General features: G+C 49.1%; 6 protein-coding genes across 6 annotated transcripts; 3 read left to right on the plus strand and 3 right to left on the minus strand.

Moving 5' to 3' along the window:
* Window positions 1-691: 691 nt before the first annotated feature.
* FPOAC1_011112 (uncharacterized protein) lies at window positions 692-2,725 on the minus strand (the record flags this gene model as incomplete). Its single annotated transcript, XM_044855498.1, has 6 exons — window positions 692-1,114; window positions 1,177-1,779; window positions 1,830-1,910; window positions 1,962-2,265; window positions 2,315-2,503; window positions 2,712-2,725. 6 exons carry the CDS (start codon window positions 2,723-2,725, stop codon window positions 692-694), a joined length of 1,614 nt encoding a protein of 537 aa, XP_044702811.1.
* A 1,111-nt stretch (window positions 2,726-3,836) lies between these two features.
* TOM40 (translocase of outer mitochondrial membrane) lies at window positions 3,837-5,015 on the plus strand (the record flags this gene model as incomplete). Its single annotated transcript, XM_044855499.1, has 3 exons — window positions 3,837-4,145; window positions 4,199-4,846; window positions 4,908-5,015. 3 exons carry the CDS (start codon window positions 3,837-3,839, stop codon window positions 5,013-5,015), a joined length of 1,065 nt encoding a protein of 354 aa, XP_044702812.1.
* An 814-nt stretch (window positions 5,016-5,829) lies between these two features.
* FPOAC1_011114 (uncharacterized protein) lies at window positions 5,830-8,686 on the minus strand (the record flags this gene model as incomplete). The annotated part of the gene is made up of 5 exons (XM_044855500.1): window positions 5,830-7,082; window positions 7,137-7,866; window positions 7,920-8,297; window positions 8,353-8,454; window positions 8,573-8,686. The coding sequence occupies 5 exons, from the start codon at window positions 8,684-8,686 to the stop codon at window positions 5,830-5,832; spliced, it is 2,577 nt and encodes an 858-aa protein (XP_044702813.1).
* Window positions 8,687-11,529: 2,843 nt separating this feature from the next.
* Window positions 11,530-12,697, plus strand: FPOAC1_011115 (uncharacterized protein; the record flags this gene model as incomplete). Its single annotated transcript, XM_044855501.1, has 3 exons — window positions 11,530-11,774; window positions 11,830-12,523; window positions 12,572-12,697. 3 exons carry the CDS (start codon window positions 11,530-11,532, stop codon window positions 12,695-12,697), a joined length of 1,065 nt encoding a protein of 354 aa, XP_044702814.1.
* Window positions 12,698-12,937: 240 nt separating this feature from the next.
* Window positions 12,938-13,579, minus strand: FES1 (hsp70 nucleotide exchange factor fes1; the record flags this gene model as incomplete). The annotated part of the gene is made up of 1 exon (XM_044855502.1): window positions 12,938-13,579. The coding sequence occupies one exon, from the start codon at window positions 13,577-13,579 to the stop codon at window positions 12,938-12,940; it is 642 nt and encodes a 213-aa protein (XP_044702815.1).
* Window positions 13,580-16,298: 2,719 nt separating this feature from the next.
* On the plus strand, window positions 16,299-17,934 carry FPOAC1_011117 (actin; the record flags this gene model as incomplete). The annotated part of the gene is made up of 6 exons (XM_044855503.1): window positions 16,299-16,305; window positions 16,416-16,446; window positions 16,632-16,687; window positions 16,786-16,816; window positions 16,883-17,654; window positions 17,704-17,934. The coding sequence occupies 6 exons, from the start codon at window positions 16,299-16,301 to the stop codon at window positions 17,932-17,934; spliced, it is 1,128 nt and encodes a 375-aa protein (XP_044702816.1).
* Between the last annotated feature and the right edge of the window lie 368 nt (window positions 17,935-18,302).

The following is an 18,302-nucleotide window of genomic DNA, read 5'->3' on the forward strand; positions in this document are numbered from 1 at the left end:
TTCAGATTTGGTCATGACATTAAATGATACTGGCATGTCATCTTGGAGAATTTTCTGCCTGACTTTGTTAATCGGTCAGCGTTTCTGTAACAACGAGTCGTTACTATGATATACTGTACCGACTTATTGGCACAGTACCCGTTTCTACATCATGATGTTCACCAACTAGGTTATGTTAGATCTTACAGATCATGCCCGAAGACGGTCATGACCCGTCCAATACGGCAAACTACCCTGTAGTGTAGAGGCGGTATGATGCTCTCCATGACAGGCTATCAATCCGAAAATGTCTGTTGCCATATAATGTAATGTTAGCACATGGCTGTGGTCATGCTGTGGTTATGATCAAGACAGCTCGTGCTGTTATCAATGCAACGCAATTGACTCAACTCCTCTCAAAGTAAAGGATCAACGAAGTAGAGACTTGGGAACAATGACATTATTTGGACATTCGGACTCGATAACTTGACTTGATAAGTCATCATGCACGTTTCAGAGGGCGCAGTAGAGCTTCCGACATAATTATGTGATTTATCATGAATCAGATTGACATTCAGCCTGTCATTTCCCTTATACGTCATATTCTTGATCTCGTGATAGTCCTTCCTCATAGACTCAGCAATAGATAGCAACTGATAGTTTGTAATCCCAAGAAAACAATACCTTTCCATGGATGATTTCTCTCATGTAGCTAGTCTTCGTCGTTGACCTTGTCTGCTACCATATCCTTGGCCGTGTTAATGACCTTCTCGGGTGGCCGTTCAGCGTGCTCTGCTGGAGTGCCAACGCCACTTGGGATTGGGGAAAGCTGCGCGCTCACGACTCCGCTGCTCGGAACAGGGATCTTGATATCCTGGGGCGAACCAGGTACGATCTGAGGGTTGAGGCCAGGGATGTGGATTCTCTTGGCCTCGTTTTGATACGCCGCGGGGACGATCTCGATGATTTCGTCGCGCGGGAAATTGATCACTGGAATATCAGTAGTAGAGCAATGCATTAAGTAGGCGTAGAGCACGCGAAGCACAGACTCGTGAGCAATGATGAGAAGGTCCGTCTGTTCTCGTTCCAGCTCAAGAATAATGGGCTCCAGGCGAACGGCAAGATCGTGGTACGACTGTTTCCAGTCAGAATTTTTTCACACGATTTGAAACATCAACCACATGGGTTTAGACATACCTCTGCACGAGGGTATCGGTGGTGGTAAGGGTCCAATTCGTGCTTCTCGACCTCATCCGGGTAGATTTGACGGATCATACGCTCAGACATCTTCTCGCATACACCGGGGTTAATTTGACTGAGCTGTGATCGCTGGCGGACCTTGTAACCCTTCTCATTCAGTACATCGGATGTCTGCACCGTACGCATTCGAGTTGATGTCCAGACGGTGAGTGGTGGCAGGGGAGCATCCGTGCCTCCTTCCGAGATAGTCGTAAGCCGTTCTTGTTCACGGTGCTTCAACAGTGCCTCGGACATCTTTTGAGCATAGTCTCTGCCTTCGAGTGACAGAGGAGCGTCGGCTTTGTACGAATCCTCCTCTGCTGTTGTGCCAGCTCGGGCGAAGAAAGTCTTTCGTGACTTGATGTGTAGGTTTGTGAGATAGAAGACAATTCGATGAGCGAGGTAGTTGAAGCTGACGTTGTTGTAAAAGAACTTGGTTCCTGCGTTGATCATTTTGATGTAGTTTAGCTCCTTCTCATTCATGGTTTCAAAGACAGGGATTTTCATCTCAATCCTTTGGAGGTATAATTTGGCAGCCTCGTCAGGTTCCATTCCAGCGAACTAGAGCGGGTGAGTTGCCATTCCTACACATTTCGAAGCGTAGCACTTACATCTGGGGACGAGATCTTAACGTTTCTCGCATTCTCTCGCAGGATACGCTCATCATCGACAAATGATTCAATGAACAAAGTCTATCAGGTGTGTAAGCGCAGATGGTCAAATAGAGGAGTGATCTTTCTAACTTGAACATCGTGCTTTGCAAACTCTTTGGCCAGGGACCGTCTTCCATTCGCAGTAGGGTTCACTGCGTCGTATATCGCCACTTGCCCATTGTCATGGTTCAACCAGGAGTAAATGTCCTCACGGCACTTCTTCAGAATCTTCTGACGCAAAATGACAGAGGCTGGTGACGCATTTGGGAAGAAATAGTCGTCAGGAATAGACCCATCGGGGCCAACAGTTGCTCGACGGTAGTCACCCAAATGGAATATCCGAGATTTAACGCCGAGCCAGCTCAAATATCGTGCCATGGAGACACAGATATGCCTGGATGGCTGTAAGTTTAGAGTGCCAGTACTAAAAGGAAAAGACTTACGTTTTACCACGCGCAGGCGGCCCTACCATGACGATGACGATACGCCCGGAGTGGAAAAGTCGGCCAGACATGGTACTGTAAAGCTGGGCCGGGGCCAGATCTTGCCCATGGGGAATATCGTGAATGGCATCAATGAAAGTCGAGCTCTTGCGGCGATAGCGAGGGGCGTTGGCCGCGATCTCGGCGGTTCTAGTAATGTCAGTCACATAACATCTCCATATATCAAACGACCGCTATTCCAGTATGATGCAATGAGTATTATCGATCATCATCACGGTCACGAGATCGAACGGCTTATGATGCCAAGTCACACCAACACGTCGGTGAAAGCCTCAGAGATAGGAGATCGTCACACGATAAAGTGGCGGTTCAAGGGTCAGAAGAGGGAAACACATACAGAAGAGTATCCATGTTGGCTGGTAGCTGAATAAATCCTTCCGGTATGATAATTCCAAAGTGAGAAGGTTGTGTTCGAGTCGATAGAGTTCACGAAAAACACTTGAGATATTCCAGCTCTGGGAGATTGTTAAGACTCGTAGGGACTGCCGAATAGTTCAGAGCAAGATCAAGACTGTGGACAAAAGATCCCGATAGTTTTGTGTTGAAGAAGAAGTCTCCTGCAGCTCTTACTGCCGAGCTTGATGCAACTTTGACAAGGGTGAGATGAGCCTCAAGATAAAAAGCCAAAGAAGAAGCCGGTGGTTGCCGGCGGGGTCAACGATAAACGATTCAGATATTGGGCGTTTGAGTTGACTACACTAGTAGATCAGTTCGACTCGAAAGAAAATATGACTTTGGCGCTTTATATGAACACAACAACAGACAACTGTCGACGAGAAGACAAGATCAAAGTGAAAACGAAAGTCAAATATAAGTGGTTGGCGCTCAAGGTTCTGTAAAAGGCTGGAAGGAAGGAAGTGATTGAAGGAAGAATCAGGTGCAAGTGTGACTGGCATACAGGTATGTAGGTACAGGTACTTGGTAATTGGCACGTCATGCTCAAGATGCGGTGTAAAGTAGTGCAAGCTACTCCATAGTGCTGGGTAATGGTATCAGCTGGAAGTACAGGATACTTTACACTACCAAACCGACCCCAGTCAGTGGACCACTGCCCGTCCAGCTTTAGGGTAGGTTGTTTGGTCTAGGTGGTGTCCGCCACACATCGATCTGGCAAGGCACATACATAGGTGCCTAGGTACTAAGGTAACGCAGACACCGCCACGGCCGACTCGGCATCATCGGTGGCTAGTGCCTCTCCACTACAGAGCTGTCCAAGCCAGATGAAAATTATTCTCCATCTCCATCCTACTGCGCTCGTCATCACGTTCCTGGCGTTTAGAGGCCTCGGGATATTAATCGCATTCGAGGTTGTCTTGCACAAATTCTTATTTTTCATTAGTTATACCATTGGTATAATCGCTACGAACGCCTGATCGTGTGCATCGCCATCGTCGATTTAACACCTCGGCTCGCTCCTCTTTCGTCATTATCTCCATCTTCGCTTCGGCGCTCCTCAGTCACAATGGCCGCCGCATTGAGTCCCGTCAAGACGGCTCTTCTTTCTAATCCCCTCGGTAGCGCCCTCGGAGATGTCCTCAACTCCTTCAACGAGCGGAGGGCCAAGCTCGGCCTTTCCAACCCTGGCACTATCGAGAGTCTTGCCAAAGAGGTTCAGCGGGATGTCTTCCTCAACAACTATATGTTCACTGGAATCCGAGCGGACCTGACAAAGATCTTCAGCATGGCTCCTCTCTTCCAGGTCTCCCACCAGTTTGCCATGGGCGAGCGTATCAACCCCTACACTTTTGCTGCCATGTACGGAACAGGAAAGGTAGCTACTAGTTAAACACAATTTGATATTCAAGGTCGCTAACTTCATTGCAGGTCTTCTGTCAAGGTAACCTTGACAACGAGGGTTCTCTGTCCGGACGATTCAACTGGCGATGGTCGGACAAGCTGGTTTCCAAGTCTCAACTTTCCATCTCCCCAGGTGGTCAAGATATGGCGCAGTTCGAGCACGAGTACACCGGAAACGACTTCAGCGCATCCCTTAAGATGCTCAACCCCTCCTACCTCGAGGGTGGTGTTACTGGTATCTTCATCGGAAGCTACCTCCAATCCGTTACTCGTAAGCTCGCTCTGGGTCTTGAGACTCTTTGGCAGCGACCTTCTCTGTCTCAGGGCCCCGAGTGCGCCGTTTCTTACGCCGCCCGCTACAAATCTGCCGACTGGATCGCTACTGCTCAGCTCCAGGCTGCTATGGGCACCCTGAACACATCATACTGGCGACGACTCTCGGACAAGGTCCAGGCTGGTGTTGACCTGAGCCTCGGCCTTGTTCCTTCTCCTGGTGGTCTCATGGGTGGTGGTCTCCAAAAGGAGGGTGTTACCACCATTGGTGCCAAGTACGATTTCCGCATGTCTACTTTCCGCGCTCAGGTCGACTCCAAGGGCAAGCTGAGCTGCGCTCTTGAGAAGCGTGTTGCACCCCCTGTAATGATGACCTTTGCCGCCGATATTGACCACTTTACGGTACGTGCCCACGGCCCCTGATTATCTAAAGAAAACAGCAACACTGACAACAAAATTACAGCATCAAGCCAAGATTGGTCTGGGTGTTTCTATTGAGGCTGCTCCTGAGGAGCTTCAAGAACAACAGGAGGTTCTCGGCGCTCAGCCTCCTCCCAACATCCCCTTCTAAGCCATGAGCTCACCATACTCCCCACAACATCTCTGATGACCCGGCATTCTGTCTCCAATGGGACGGAATACCTTAATGATCGCCCGCTGTTGACCGGGCCAGGACCAAGCCTCGCCCCCAAAACCCTTTTGTCATTTTTGATGTCTTATTAGTCGTCCTTCCCACCTCCTATGATGCCCCGATGCCCATTTCTTGGGAAGGAGACTTGGCATGTGTATATTATTGTTATGGGCTTGATTTGTCCTGGTCATGTGTACGAATTTTCTGTAACGCATACAATGGAGAAGGGAAGAAAAAGGTCATGTCACTCCATAATAATGACAATGGGTCGCTGTAACTGAATGACATTGCTAGCTTCAGGTGTCATGTATCATGTATGCCCCTTGCATCTTGTCTTTGCGTGTGTCATGTTTAGGAAAGTTCTTGGTGTAAGATAGCCATACAATAACCGTTTTACGTTGTTTTGCCCGTCCTAAAACGCCATGCTGATAACAAATACTCTGCTGCTTTTTTGCTTTTAAAACTCCAGGAGCTGAAAGGCATATGCAATCCAGCCGTTTCTGGGTATCAAAACCACCATGCCGTCTCTTTGTAACTTGCTGTCCAATATCATTATGACAAGCAAGAGCACGCTTTCTTTATCGATTACCCGTATGGCCAAGCTCTTGCTGACTCTTCTCGACAAGCGAAAGCTCTTGTACATAGAGGTGTCCAAACATCAAACCAGTCGTGTTTGAGTAGCGCAATGTTGTAATATTTCTGTTTCCCACCCTGTTGGTATCGTATTTATCGCTATGATTTGACGACGCAGCTGTTACATCACAGTGCATTCTCGTTCTGGTTGGTCGTCCTTGTTCTTCACCTTGTCCTTCGATTTGACTCGTTTATGGCCATGCTTGTGGGTATGATGTCGGTGATGGCGTTGCTCGGGCTCAGGCTCAGCTTCAGTCGGAACCTCTGTTCTGTCTGAAATTTCCTTCGAATCTCTTGACTCCTTGGATGTTTCTGCCGTTAGGACGCCTGTTGAGTTTGGTGAAGACATGCCGATACCATTAGGCTCGTCCTTGGACTCTACCGTAAGGTCTTTACTGGGTCGCATTAGTCCTCCTAGCCTGCTCATAGAGAAGCTCAGGCGATTCTCCCCGTTCTGGCTGCTTGGTCGACTCCTATTGACCAGTGTAAAACGAGATGCTGCGCGTGACAGTCTCGATGCAGTTGTCTCCTCGCTGGGTGTTATAGCTGGGGAGTGAGAGTTGGGTGTATGTGGTGCTGATTCAGTCCAAACGGCACTGGGGCGTCGCGAGTTGGTAAGTGATCCTGGGAGACGTCCTGCACCATCCTCACTCCTTCTTGGCCTTTCGCTATCCATAGAAAGCCTAATGCTGGGTGGTTTACTGGATAGGCGACGGGAGTTCTCGAGAGTGGGAGTGTTGTCGAAATAGCCCTCTTCAAGACTGCCAAGTCGCTGGCTTCGCGAGGGGGTGGGTGGCAACTCGATACTAACTTTAGAATCATTGTATGAAGGAGGGTCTGTCTCCGTGTCATCAACCGACGGGGGGGGAGCGACCTCGACCATTGGCATGACTTGATAAAACAGAAGATATGGCATCTCCTCCTTGAGGGCAGTTCTGATGTCATCCACATAAGTGACCCGGCTCTCTATCTGAAGATCATCGAACTTGACCCATTGCGCTTCCTCGTAATCAGGAGGTGGATCAAAATCATGCCGCCGGTTGTCTCTCAAAAGCTTAGGAGCCACGCGGGCAAATGAAACATAATGACCGCTTTGTAAAGAGTCTCCTCGATGGCAAATGACGGACTGGAGGACGAGCTTATAGTCCGTGTTGAGAACGTTCATATCTTCCTCGGCCTTCGGCTCATCAGCAAGCATAAAATGTGGTAGTCGCAGACTATCAGGGATATCAATAAATGTGTTGTGACGCTTGGGCTGACCAGACTCCGTCATGGCGTAGCGTTTGAGACAGATCCCCACGACAGGACGTTGTTCGAAATTCAACGCAACCTCTGTATTGTTTCGAGGCTCAGTGCTTGAGAGTGCGTGCCAAGCTTGAGATTTTGTCAGCACATGTCCCAGTATCACAGCATATGATTTTAACTCACGAATAAGTCTGAAGAATTGCCAGGCGGGGATAGTGACTGCCTTAACGACTGTTGAACCTTTACGCATAGCCTTCTGGAGCATCGTTGGTGTGTCAGGGGTAGAAGGGCGGCCTTCTTCATCCAAAACCACGCGTTGAATAACACTTGTTGACCTTCCTCGCAACGAGGGCTTGTTCGGCACTAGCTCAACAGCAGTAACCTCGCCTTCTGCTTCATCATCAGGAATATTACCATATTTGACATCAGAATCCGCGAGCGAAAGGACAGGCGCCTTTTCCAATGTTGGCGTTCTTTCCACTGGTGTAATCGGTAGTGGGGATGCTGGTGTAGATGACTCGCCACGTTCTTCAGTAATGATTCGAATCGTATCCCTATGCTTCAGCGTCGGTGTGTCGCTTCGGCTTTTCTCTTCCACTCCGAGCTTCTTTCCATCCTCGCTATCCCGCTTGACATCCACCTGAGCGTTAAAGTACTCTTCGAGGCAATCTTCCAGTTTGAGTCCCTTTTCTTCAGGATCAGGGGGTATGGCCAGGTTCAAGAGACGCTCATACACAACTTTGTGGTCGTCTTTGTCCTTCTTTCCTTGATGGAAAAGGTCGACTTGTAGAGACAGCAATGGTAGCTGCAAGGTTTCCGTGATAAAAGCAAAGGCTTCCGAGGTGTCTTGTTGTTCCAGCATCCGGGCATCTGACCAGCCACAATCGGCCAGCGCGTCCTGTATTAGTTTGGTCTGTTTGTCTTGTTAGTTTCAAGCATATCACAGCATGCGTGGATACTACCTACCATGTCCGTGTGCACCAATTTTCCTGTTCTGAGCATGTTTACCCACATTCGCAAAAGATTGACCAGTTTGTTGCGATTGTCTTCTTCTGGGAAGTCGTTCTTGAGCATACACTCGAAAGCGTCGATTTTGGCAAACATGGAGAACAAGAGCGCATCCAAATAGCAGGTAACATTGCCTCGGTTTTCGGCGCCCACCATATCCACGCTGGGATCATAAGGGGTGATAATTCCAGCCGCCGCTTTTTGTTCCATATCAATGAACTCGACAGTCTTGTCGGCGTCGTAGTCTGCGAATTTGGTTGCCATGATATCGGTAACGTGGTCGGCAGTCACGTCGGTAATATGGAGTTCGTCTAATCGTCGTAGGATCTCCTCGACCTAGTGCGAGCAAAGGTTAATGTCTCGATCGTTCAATTCGTGATTCGATTCGTACTCGTACTGTTTCCTTCTCTTTGTCTGCGCCTGCTTTTGCTCCCTGCTTGGCACTATCGCTCTTGAACATCGCCATAAAGGCCCCAGTAGAAAGTGGACGAGGCTACATAGCTACTTGTCAGGACACCTATTTTTTGATCGGTACAGAATTTGGAGATTCGAAAAGGAAAGAGCAGATAGTCCATCCAGCAACTACCAAGTCCTGATGAGAGCGAGCATACCTTGTTCTTGTCTGAAATCGCTGGCAGGGGTGACGCTGGGGCAGCCGACTTGGATCGACGACTGGAGCCATTCTTGTCGCGCAAGCTGAGGAACTTTCTAGGAAACTCCTTCATGATGATTCGATTTTGTCGTAGAGAAGGGAATGTATAGTTCGAAGGGGAAAAGAAGGACTCGTCCAGTTTAACGAGGTAGCAATAAGCCACAAGCCTGCATTATCGGGGGCGCATCCGCTGCTGGTGTAGGTCGTTTGAGATATGCCAGGAAGTGGCTCGAGTGCGACGCGCGCAAGACGGGGGAGTGTGAGATGGTTCGTCGGTGCTGATAAGAAGAGCTGGAAACGGTGTAAAGCTGATGGGACAAGGAGACACGGAACAAATAGTTACTGTCGAAGTTCAAGGCAGGTTGAAAGTAGGAGCCAGAAGACAAAAACAAAGTTGGAAGGGGAGCTGTACTTGAGAAAAAGAAAAGGCCGAGACTTGCCCTGTCTATAATAAACGATGGGCTTCGGAGGCCAAATCTCAGTGGCCGAACAGCCCACGGGAGCGGTTGTTGAGGGAGTGACCTGAGAAATAGTGCACTAAAATAGAAAGATAGACAGGTGGCGGGGGTGGACACAGCATGGACCCGACCTGAACCTCAGCCTACCAAAGGTACTAAGGTTGGATGAAGTAAGGTTAATGTGGTACTGTAACAGCTGGACCCCTGTGCCCTGCTGTCACTCTAAACTTTTTTTTTTAACCTTTTTCTTTTCTTCTTTTTGGTCCCTTGTTCCTGTTGATGGAATGAGGGTGCAGTTCATATGTAATCATGGCTGATGGCACTCATGGAGATTTCGACCGAACCTCGGGCTACCTATCTAAATGAATCTTCTAGCTCAGTACTAAGCTGGTGTGGCCAATTCAACGGTTGAATTGGATCCTTTTTTTTTCTTGTTCCATGCGCATCGAAGATGATCCTTGGAGCCGATCCTAGCCAGTTTGCGCGTGAATTCGGGAAGTGACAAGCACAAAACGGCCGCCTTGCAGGACAAGCTAAAGCCAACGTGGAAATAAGACTAACATAGACGGACAATGTCAAGTGATTTACGATTTTATGGAAGCCTGTTCCGCTATTTTAGGTATTACGCATCACTTATTCTGTTATGATATGGATGCGTGATGTGTTGCTCACGTCCTTGCACCAGCTATCCTCCGCTTCGCTCTGCGTGATCTCGGCCACATCATCATTGTACATGGACTAGGCTCTTGGAAAACTTACTTCGAGATAGATAACCTTACCCACTCGATTGATTCTGCCTCAGCTAAACTCAATTATAACTCTACTTAAGCCTCCCAAAAGGGGCAATACTGTACGCTGTTTTGTGGCTTTGCTTTGTTCTACACTGTCATCATCATCATCTTAATGCATGTCGTCAGGTTTTTTCTATTATTGCCGCCTGGATGTGTAACCTTTAGGCTGAGGTCCGCACCATGGGTTACAATAGAACTGGTGACCTTGGTAAAGAAACGAACACCGAAGACGTGTGAGTAAGTCAGGTTATTAATTATAGAATTGATTGAAGCCTGAGATGGGTCGGCTGAATAATGGATCTCTACTTGGTCCTCAAACACGTATGCACAATAATAATTCTGATGCCTGTCAGGGACGAAAGTCCTCTTGGAAATCGAAGCCTACCTAGTGCCGTGTCGCATGTCACCAGCCACACCATTGTGTTCCTGATGCATGTACCCTACTGGCCTGTTTGCTAACCAATTTATCCAGAGTTGGTGGTATTATAAAGCAGCCGGATCTAATTGTTAATTGTAAATCTTTGATTCTGACGTATGTGCTCGCATTTTGCTAATGAACTGCCTATTCGGTAGCGCGTCAGTCACTTGGTCAGATGTTAGTCTGTGTACTCCCTCTGTCAGAAGAACGTGCAGTAAGGTTTAAGTTCTTCGGCCCGCATTCGAGGAAACCTGATCGGCTAGGAACAGGAAACACTATCGGTGACCATCCCAGCTGTTGCCATGACCGTCCATCTGGACTTATCGGTCCTTGCAGTTGGAAAAGATGGAGATAAATTGGGTCACGGGGCCCACGGACGTCCCGCGCCCAAGCGTCTGGGACCAGACTGCTCCGTAATTAGAAGGTGGTTTTGATTCAACTTGGTTTCGGAGTGAGATGAGCGATCGAAGTGCGTCGGATAACAGCAAAGCCCGAAGCCGACTGAGACAACTAGATAGATAATTGATAACAAAGGATTTCGGGTCTCCGACACCTCCAGTACTGAGAGTTATCATTATGTTTTCGCCTTCTTTGGGCACAATACCATTGGTCCTTTGCCAGTTCTATTCAGTCCTTGCACTGAACTAGGTACCCATTGCTTTTAGATCTGGGTAACAGAGGGGCGATCGGAGTTCTTCGAAAATGGTGAGATGATCAAGACTCAGCTGTTGTATTATGAAAGCCACATGGTGTGGTAGGTCAATCTTGAGAAGGAAGCGCAGGCGGACAGCAAGTTTGAGCGATTAACACTGGGAGAGGGGAACATACCCAAATGGTCTCATGTTTACGCCTCTTTGGAAACATTAACTGCCTCCGTACCTGGGTAGGTATATGATAACTTCAGGCTTGGTGCTTGGATCTAGATGTTGATATTGCAAAAGTACCTCTATCTTACAAAGGAACTGGGCCACACAACAATATTCGACAATTCAACGAAGCTACGATAAATAACTAAGGACATACATAGTAGAGTAGATGCCCTAGCCTAGTTATGCGTAACATCTGATATATTGGATATCTTCTGCCCTTCTCGTTCAAGATCTGGTACAAGATGTCCACAGCCACGATCTACATCACTAGCCACATGTGGCGTCGCTTGGCGCTAGCCGCTTAGATGGAAATTTCCAAATCCACGCGACAACCTCATCTTTTTGTCGACGAGCAATTCCAATAACCCACGATCCCAATAATGGCCACAGTACGAGAGGGAGCTCGCATGGCGAGCTCACTGGGACGAAGGCAAATCCCTCTACGGGCTTCCCCCCTTTGTGCACGAAGATATGCCTCAACTGGGGCCGAGAAGTCCTTGTCCGATCTGGCAGATCTCGACAATGCCTCCTCTTTTGCGACAGGTACTCCCGATCAGGCGGCTATTGAGGCTTTCAATGCCAGAGAAAAGGCCAAGGGAACAGTCAATAAGCTTCCTGGTAATAGGTTCGTGGCTCAATCGCTCTACATGACCGAACATGTGCTAAATAGCTTCTTGTAGATACCAGTACCATCCTCCCAAGTATTACCGTGGACCCCTCCATCCCGTCCAGGTTCCCAAGTCCTCCGACCCGACTGCCCGAGATTTCGTTCCCGGTCCCTTCAACTTCCCTCGATTAAGGCATACATATGAGGCCACGGTTGCTCCAGACTTGATCACTATGACCTATCAGCACATCCCACCAGGCACAGAACTACCCGTTTCCAACAAGGGTAACTTGAGAGAATGGGACGGTTCCTCACCTTATCATAAGAACAGACCTCGTCGTGGACCTCGTGGAGGTGGCTCTTCGAGACTTGGATTGGTCGAGCGCCCTATCGAGTGGCACAATGTTCCCGAAATCGAGGCTATTACCATCAACTCATTCGCTCCTCTAAGCTCTCAGAACAAGGAGTACCTGCACGTGTGTCGTGCTGTTATTCAGGCTATCTCCGGTGCTTTTCCCGAGGTGACAAAGGTCAAGAACGGTGTCGTTCAGTGGAGTGTCAAGAAGGGTGACAAGACCGGCTGTAAGGTGACACTAAAGGGTGCTCAGGCCTATGAGTTTCTGGACAAACTGATCACTCTGGTGCTGCCCAAGATCAAAGACTGGCCTGGTATTGAGGCTACCACTGGTGATAGCGCAGGCAACTTGGCTTTCGGTCTGCAGCCTGCCTGGATGGCATACTTCCCCGAAATCGAATTCAACTACGATGTAAGTCTACGTGCGATTGCGAGGGATCAGCGAGCTAACTACGATTAGATGTACCCTGCACGACTGATGCCTGGCTGTGATATCTTTATTAAGACAACTGGCACCTCCGATAGACAAGGTCGTCTTCTTTTGGAGGCTCTTGGCCTTCCCTTTTTTGGCAAGGCCCGACATTAAAGCACAATTAATGGATTATTGTGAGGTGTTGAGAGCAAACGAATGTAGTATAAACCATGTACAAGATATGTATCATAAATGAACATTCAAAAACAAGGGCTCAGTGCCCACTTCATCCAGCCGTTTCCTATTTCTTTTGATCTATCAACCTGCGTCGGCAAAAGATTTTCCCCGACCAACGCCCAACTCCGTTCCAATGAAACCATTCGTGATGCGTTGATGATTTTTGTTTTCAACTTTTTAGGCCTTGCCGATCTTCTCTCGCAGACCGTTGACGACTTCATCCACAGCCTCCATGCTTGTAGCATCGACCTTGTCAGTCTTGTGACCCTTCTTAGTCAACTCATCGGCAAAGAGATTCATGGCGGGCTGGTAGTTGCGCACCGCCGAGCTGAGAGCATACACAGCTTTGCGACGGACATCGACAGGCTCATCTTCCTTGGTAGCCAGGTCTACTAGCATAGGCACTCCTCCCACAGCAAGTAGACGTTCTTGTGTCTTCTCGTTGTTCTGCACAGCAGTACCAACACACCAGGCGGCCATCTTGCGCATCTCCCGCTCGTCATGCTTAAGTTGCTCGAGCAGTGGGGTCCACAGGCTGAGGTTTGCAATATTGTTGGCATTGTCGAGGTTCTCGATGAGCTGCTCAAAATTATCGAAGGCGACAAGCTTGTCGTCTAGCGAGACCTCCTCAGCATTGTCCGAGGTGATGATCTCCATTGAGGCTTTCATGAGGTCCGCGTCGGAGGGGCCGCCCATGAGCGCTGCCATAAGCTCTGGAGTGAGTTGCGTCTTGGCTGGAGGGGCATTGGGGTCATTTTTGGTGGCCTCAGATTGCTCGATGCTCCATTTGAGAAGCTCGTTAAGTCTGGGATCGTCCATGCTGTCGGTGATTTGTAGATTTGTTTGATATTGAGAGAATCCCGTTGCACTTGTTGTGAATATGAAGGGAATGAAAAGTCTTGATGTTCAGTATTTGCAATTGATTTAACTTACCAACCATATCGATTTGAATTTGCCCATTCTGGAATCTTCAAGAAGACCCGTTTTTAATCTATAAATGACCTAGCGCATATTTGCTCCCAGGAGTCATCCATCCCGATCGATGCTCAATCACAGCAGCACAGCTTAATATCAACAAATTGAAGCCCAATGACTGCCTTATGATGACTTGTACATGCTATTGAGTCGACTGGCTGATTTGCAGCGAATTCATGTTATAGATAGACACCGCAATTCAACTGATGGCTGTCCGACGTGGCAGAGAAACATTTCATCATAGCTCCCCTCCAGCTCAGCAAAATTGCCCCACCTTGCAAGGTTGCCCCTCATCGCTGCTTTTGTCACAGAAGGTGAATTCAGATGCGAGACCGAAAAAAAAAGAAGAGCATAAAATTAAAATAATGACTGCCTAGATCAACTGTGGCTGGCTGGGGTGACGCGCGTGTATTACGATTGCGTTGAATGTCACTAGTAGATACCTATGTAGCAGCCTGGCGCAAGGCTACCACAATGGCGTCCAATATCGATAAAGAGAGCTTAGTGGACATATTTCGCATCTGAGAGTGGCCGGAGATCCCGCTGTTCATGGGAAGGCGGTAGGTAAGCGAAGGCATTCAATCTCATCTCACGGCCTGGTTTACTGGTCGACAGCTCCCATCAGTGGGGGTTTCCCCAGCTGGGTTAGGCAGGGGGGCAAGAAACAGGGGTCTAATTAAGAGTTGGGAGATCTGTTGTGTCCAGTAAACAATTGACAGCCTCGTGGTTCAGGGGTGATGAGGGAGCGGTGTTGAAGCTGTTGGCTAGGTATCAGAAGAAAAGGATTTCGCCCAGGCTCTCTGAAAAACATGGGTTCCAATGGAGCAGAGGAACCTTGTATTGCCAGGGGAAGTAAAGCTCAACACCGCCTTATGTCACTAAAGATGATTTTACACAGAGTAGGAGGTGAGACGATAGAGATAGCTGTGCAATGTGAGGCTATCATACAATAGTTCCTATCAAGGTATCTTCAATCGTGATGTCTGCTTGGCCAGTCGGAATGGCTGGGTGAGTAGCTCAGATAAAATAAGATCCGCGCGTATTTGACGTGGTTCGTCAGCGAGACACTCGCTCGCAAAACAGCTGCCTCCGCGTAACTTTGCCATGGAGGAGCGCTTGATTAATTAACCGCTTGTGCTAATTATGGAGTGGAACTCGGAAACTGGAAGCTGGTAACCGGTCCCAATATGCGGAGCATCTGGAGATTTGACTTAGATACCAGCCCCTTTTCTATTACTGCATCCAAGGGATTGGACTTTGGACGGTGAAGTGAAGTGATGCTGTTTCCCGACGTTTGGGGCAGATAGGTGTGGACAGTAACTTGAAGGAGTGATACTGAGTTTCTTCTCAAGCTTTTCTTGGCTAAGTTTGACTTGGAACGTTGCCTTTGTCCTAAGATGGTGGCTGCTGTTGATACACACATCTGAATACTTGACTGGTATGCTGTTGCAACAGTTCCGTTGTCGACAACAGAGAATACTAGAGAACGAATCTGGAAATAGGTCATCAGTAGAGTATTCAGATATTGTAATACGCTGCCAAGCCAAATAAAAGGTAGCCTCAAAGGCTGCAGCTTTAAAAAAGTTCCCTAGCTGACGTCGTCGTCTGCTCGCGTGGCGGTGGACATGAGGTTCTGCTTACGACGTCACATTGTGCAGGAAGGATAAAGTCGAGACGGTGAAGCGGCCCGTTATGCTCAGTCAATGATGTGATTCAAAACCGTCTACTGGAAACTGTTAAAAAGAATCACTGCTACCTGAGAAGTTCTATCAGCTCTGTATCATAAGCGATTGCTCATATCAATCCCAGGTCCTCGACAACTAAGGAATTGGCCATCACGAACCTCTAAACCTAGTCACTCCTACTGTTCAGTTCTAGGTAAGCTCCCCACCTTAGCCACCGCTAGGTACCGTCCATCCCATACTCCACAACGATTACCATTCCACGCCCAAGCTGCCTCTGGCTGCCATGGACCACTGCGGCCACTGGGACAAGACAAGTGCATTCTTTTCTCCAGGGCAGTGTACTCTGCACTACGGCCGCCACGAACCAATCAGTAAAGCGGCGAGCAGCTGGGAAAGACGGGCTGTTTTTTTTTTTAGTCGCCCCGCCTCTTTCCAGTACCAAGAGAGCTGCTCCTGCTCTAGACTGTGCCTCGTCTGCTCTGTTTCCCCTACCCAGTTCTGGCAGGCGGTCTCTACCCCCCCTTGTCCCCAAAGTGTCCACCTCAGCAATTCGGGGCCCGCCCACAACTTTCTTGTGACAGCGTCGCCCGGCGATACTTGTCTCCTTTCCCCCCTCCCCCATTCTCCCGTCTCCGTCTCTTTCCCTCTCCCATTCCAAACCACTTCTCTTCAACTCTTCTATCTCCCGACCTCCGTCTCCTTCTCCATCAACGTCTCTTCTTTTCCCGTAAGCTTGCTCCTCGACTAATTCCAGCATCTCATCACATTTCTCTTTTTTATACCACTTCGTCCTTTCTTTTTCTTTCCTCGCCTTGGAATCTTGGCCGCTAATCCCGTTTCTGGACAGCTTTCCCATACACACACCGTAATCCACAGCCATGGAGGGTACGTCGCATCATACCGCGTCTCTGCATCGTCGGATCTGGTCAATCAATCCGTTTCGAGCATTGCGAATATCATCTGGGGATTCACGCTGACATATCTTTGCTTTACAGAAGAAGTTGCTGCTCTCGTCATCGACAATGGGTAAGCTCCCCCGCCTGTCTCACCGACCTCTGGACAACCTCCCCGCCTCTCTGCCCCCTGCTTGGCCAGATCTGCCACCGCATCGTCCGATGCCCGACACGGGCCACGACTCTGGTGCTCAATAGAATTGGCTCAGCAGGCGCAAGACAATCTCATCATGCCCATGATAGCTAACTTGATGCCAGTTCGGGTATGTGCAAGGCCGGTTTCGCCGGTGATGATGCTCCCCGAGCTGTTTTCCGTGAGTACCCCACTTTCTAGCACTTGGCTGCCCTAGCGTTGATATCGCAACGTTCGGGCGCAAGCACAACCAGGTCTAAATGCTGATGCTGTGAATAGCTTCCATTGTCGGTCGCCCCCGTCACCATGGGTAAGTTATTGCAATCGCGGCAATTTTGCCACCATTATCGGTGGCTGGCCACTAACGAAATCTCAGTATCATGATCGGTATGGGTCAGAAGGACTCCTACGTTGGTGATGAGGCTCAGTCCAAGCGTGGTATCCTCACACTGCGATACCCCATCGAGCACGGTGTTGTTACCAACTGGGACGACATGGAGAAGATTTGGCACCACACCTTCTACAACGAGCTGCGTGTCGCCCCCGAGGAGCACCCCGTCCTGCTCACCGAGGCTCCTATCAACCCCAAGTCCAACCGTGAGAAGATGACCCAGATTGTCTTCGAGACCTTCAACGCCCCCGCTTTCTACGTCTCTATTCAGGCCGTTCTGTCCCTGTACGCTTCCGGTCGTACCACCGGTATCGTTCTGGACTCCGGTGATGGTGTCACTCACGTTGTCCCCATCTACGAGGGTTTCGCCCTTCCCCACGCCATTGCCCGTGTCGACATGGCTGGTCGTGATCTTACCGACTACCTCATGAAGATTCTTGCTGAGCGCGGTTACACTTTCTCCACCACTGCCGAGCGAGAAATCGTTCGTGACATCAAGGAGAAGCTCTGCTACGTCGCCCTTGACTTCGAGCAGGAGATCCAGACTGCTGCCCAGAGCTCCAGCTTGGAGAAGTCTTACGAGCTTCCTGACGGTCAGGTCATCACCATCGGTAACGAGCGATTCCGCGCTCCTGAGGCTCTCTTCCAGCCTTCTGTCCTTGGTCTTGAGAGCGGTGGCATCCACGTCACCACTTTCAACTCCATCATGAAGTGTGATGTCGATGTCCGAAAGGATCTCTACGGAAACATTGTCATGGTAAGTTCCGCAACTCAAAAAGATCTGACATGTTCTAACATGTCTTTAGTCTGGTGGTACCACCATGTACCCCGGTCTCTCCGACCGTATGCAGAAGGAGATCACTGCTCTTGCTCCTTCTTCCATGAAGGTCAAGATCATTGCTCCCCCGGAGCGAAAGTACTCCGTCTGGATCGGTGGTTCCATTCTCGCTTCCCTGTCCACCTTCCAGCAAATGTGGATCTCCAAGCAGGAGTACGACGAGAGCGGTCCCTCAATCGTTCACCGCAAGTGCTTCTAAGGTGTGTTCAACTTACCCGTCAACCCACAGACAAGCTTACTAACTCTCTTCCAGCTACCCGATCGACAAACTAAATCCTCCCACTCGCGCAACGACAAGATCATGGAGGTGGCGACAGACGCTAAGCCTTGGGTGGTTGGCCAGCGTCAAAGTCGAATCTCGTATTTACGAAAAGTTTTTGACATGGTCGAAAGAGTGGGCGTTGCGCTTATTACGAAGAGATGTGATGGCCCCTTTTCTTGTAGTTCGCGTATAATGCGTGCCTAGGGGTAGAAGCCGAGGTTGACATACAAATACTTTTTTACTTTCCGCTTAGAATTGTTGAAATCAAACGAGGTGATGATATGTGCTGATTGCTCTTTTGCTAC

The sequence above is a fragment of the Fusarium poae genome, chromosome 4, assembly GCF_019609905.1.
Source record: "Fusarium poae strain DAOMC 252244 chromosome 4, whole genome shotgun sequence".
In the NCBI taxonomy this organism is placed as follows: Eukaryota; Fungi; Ascomycota; class Sordariomycetes; order Hypocreales; family Nectriaceae; genus Fusarium; species Fusarium poae.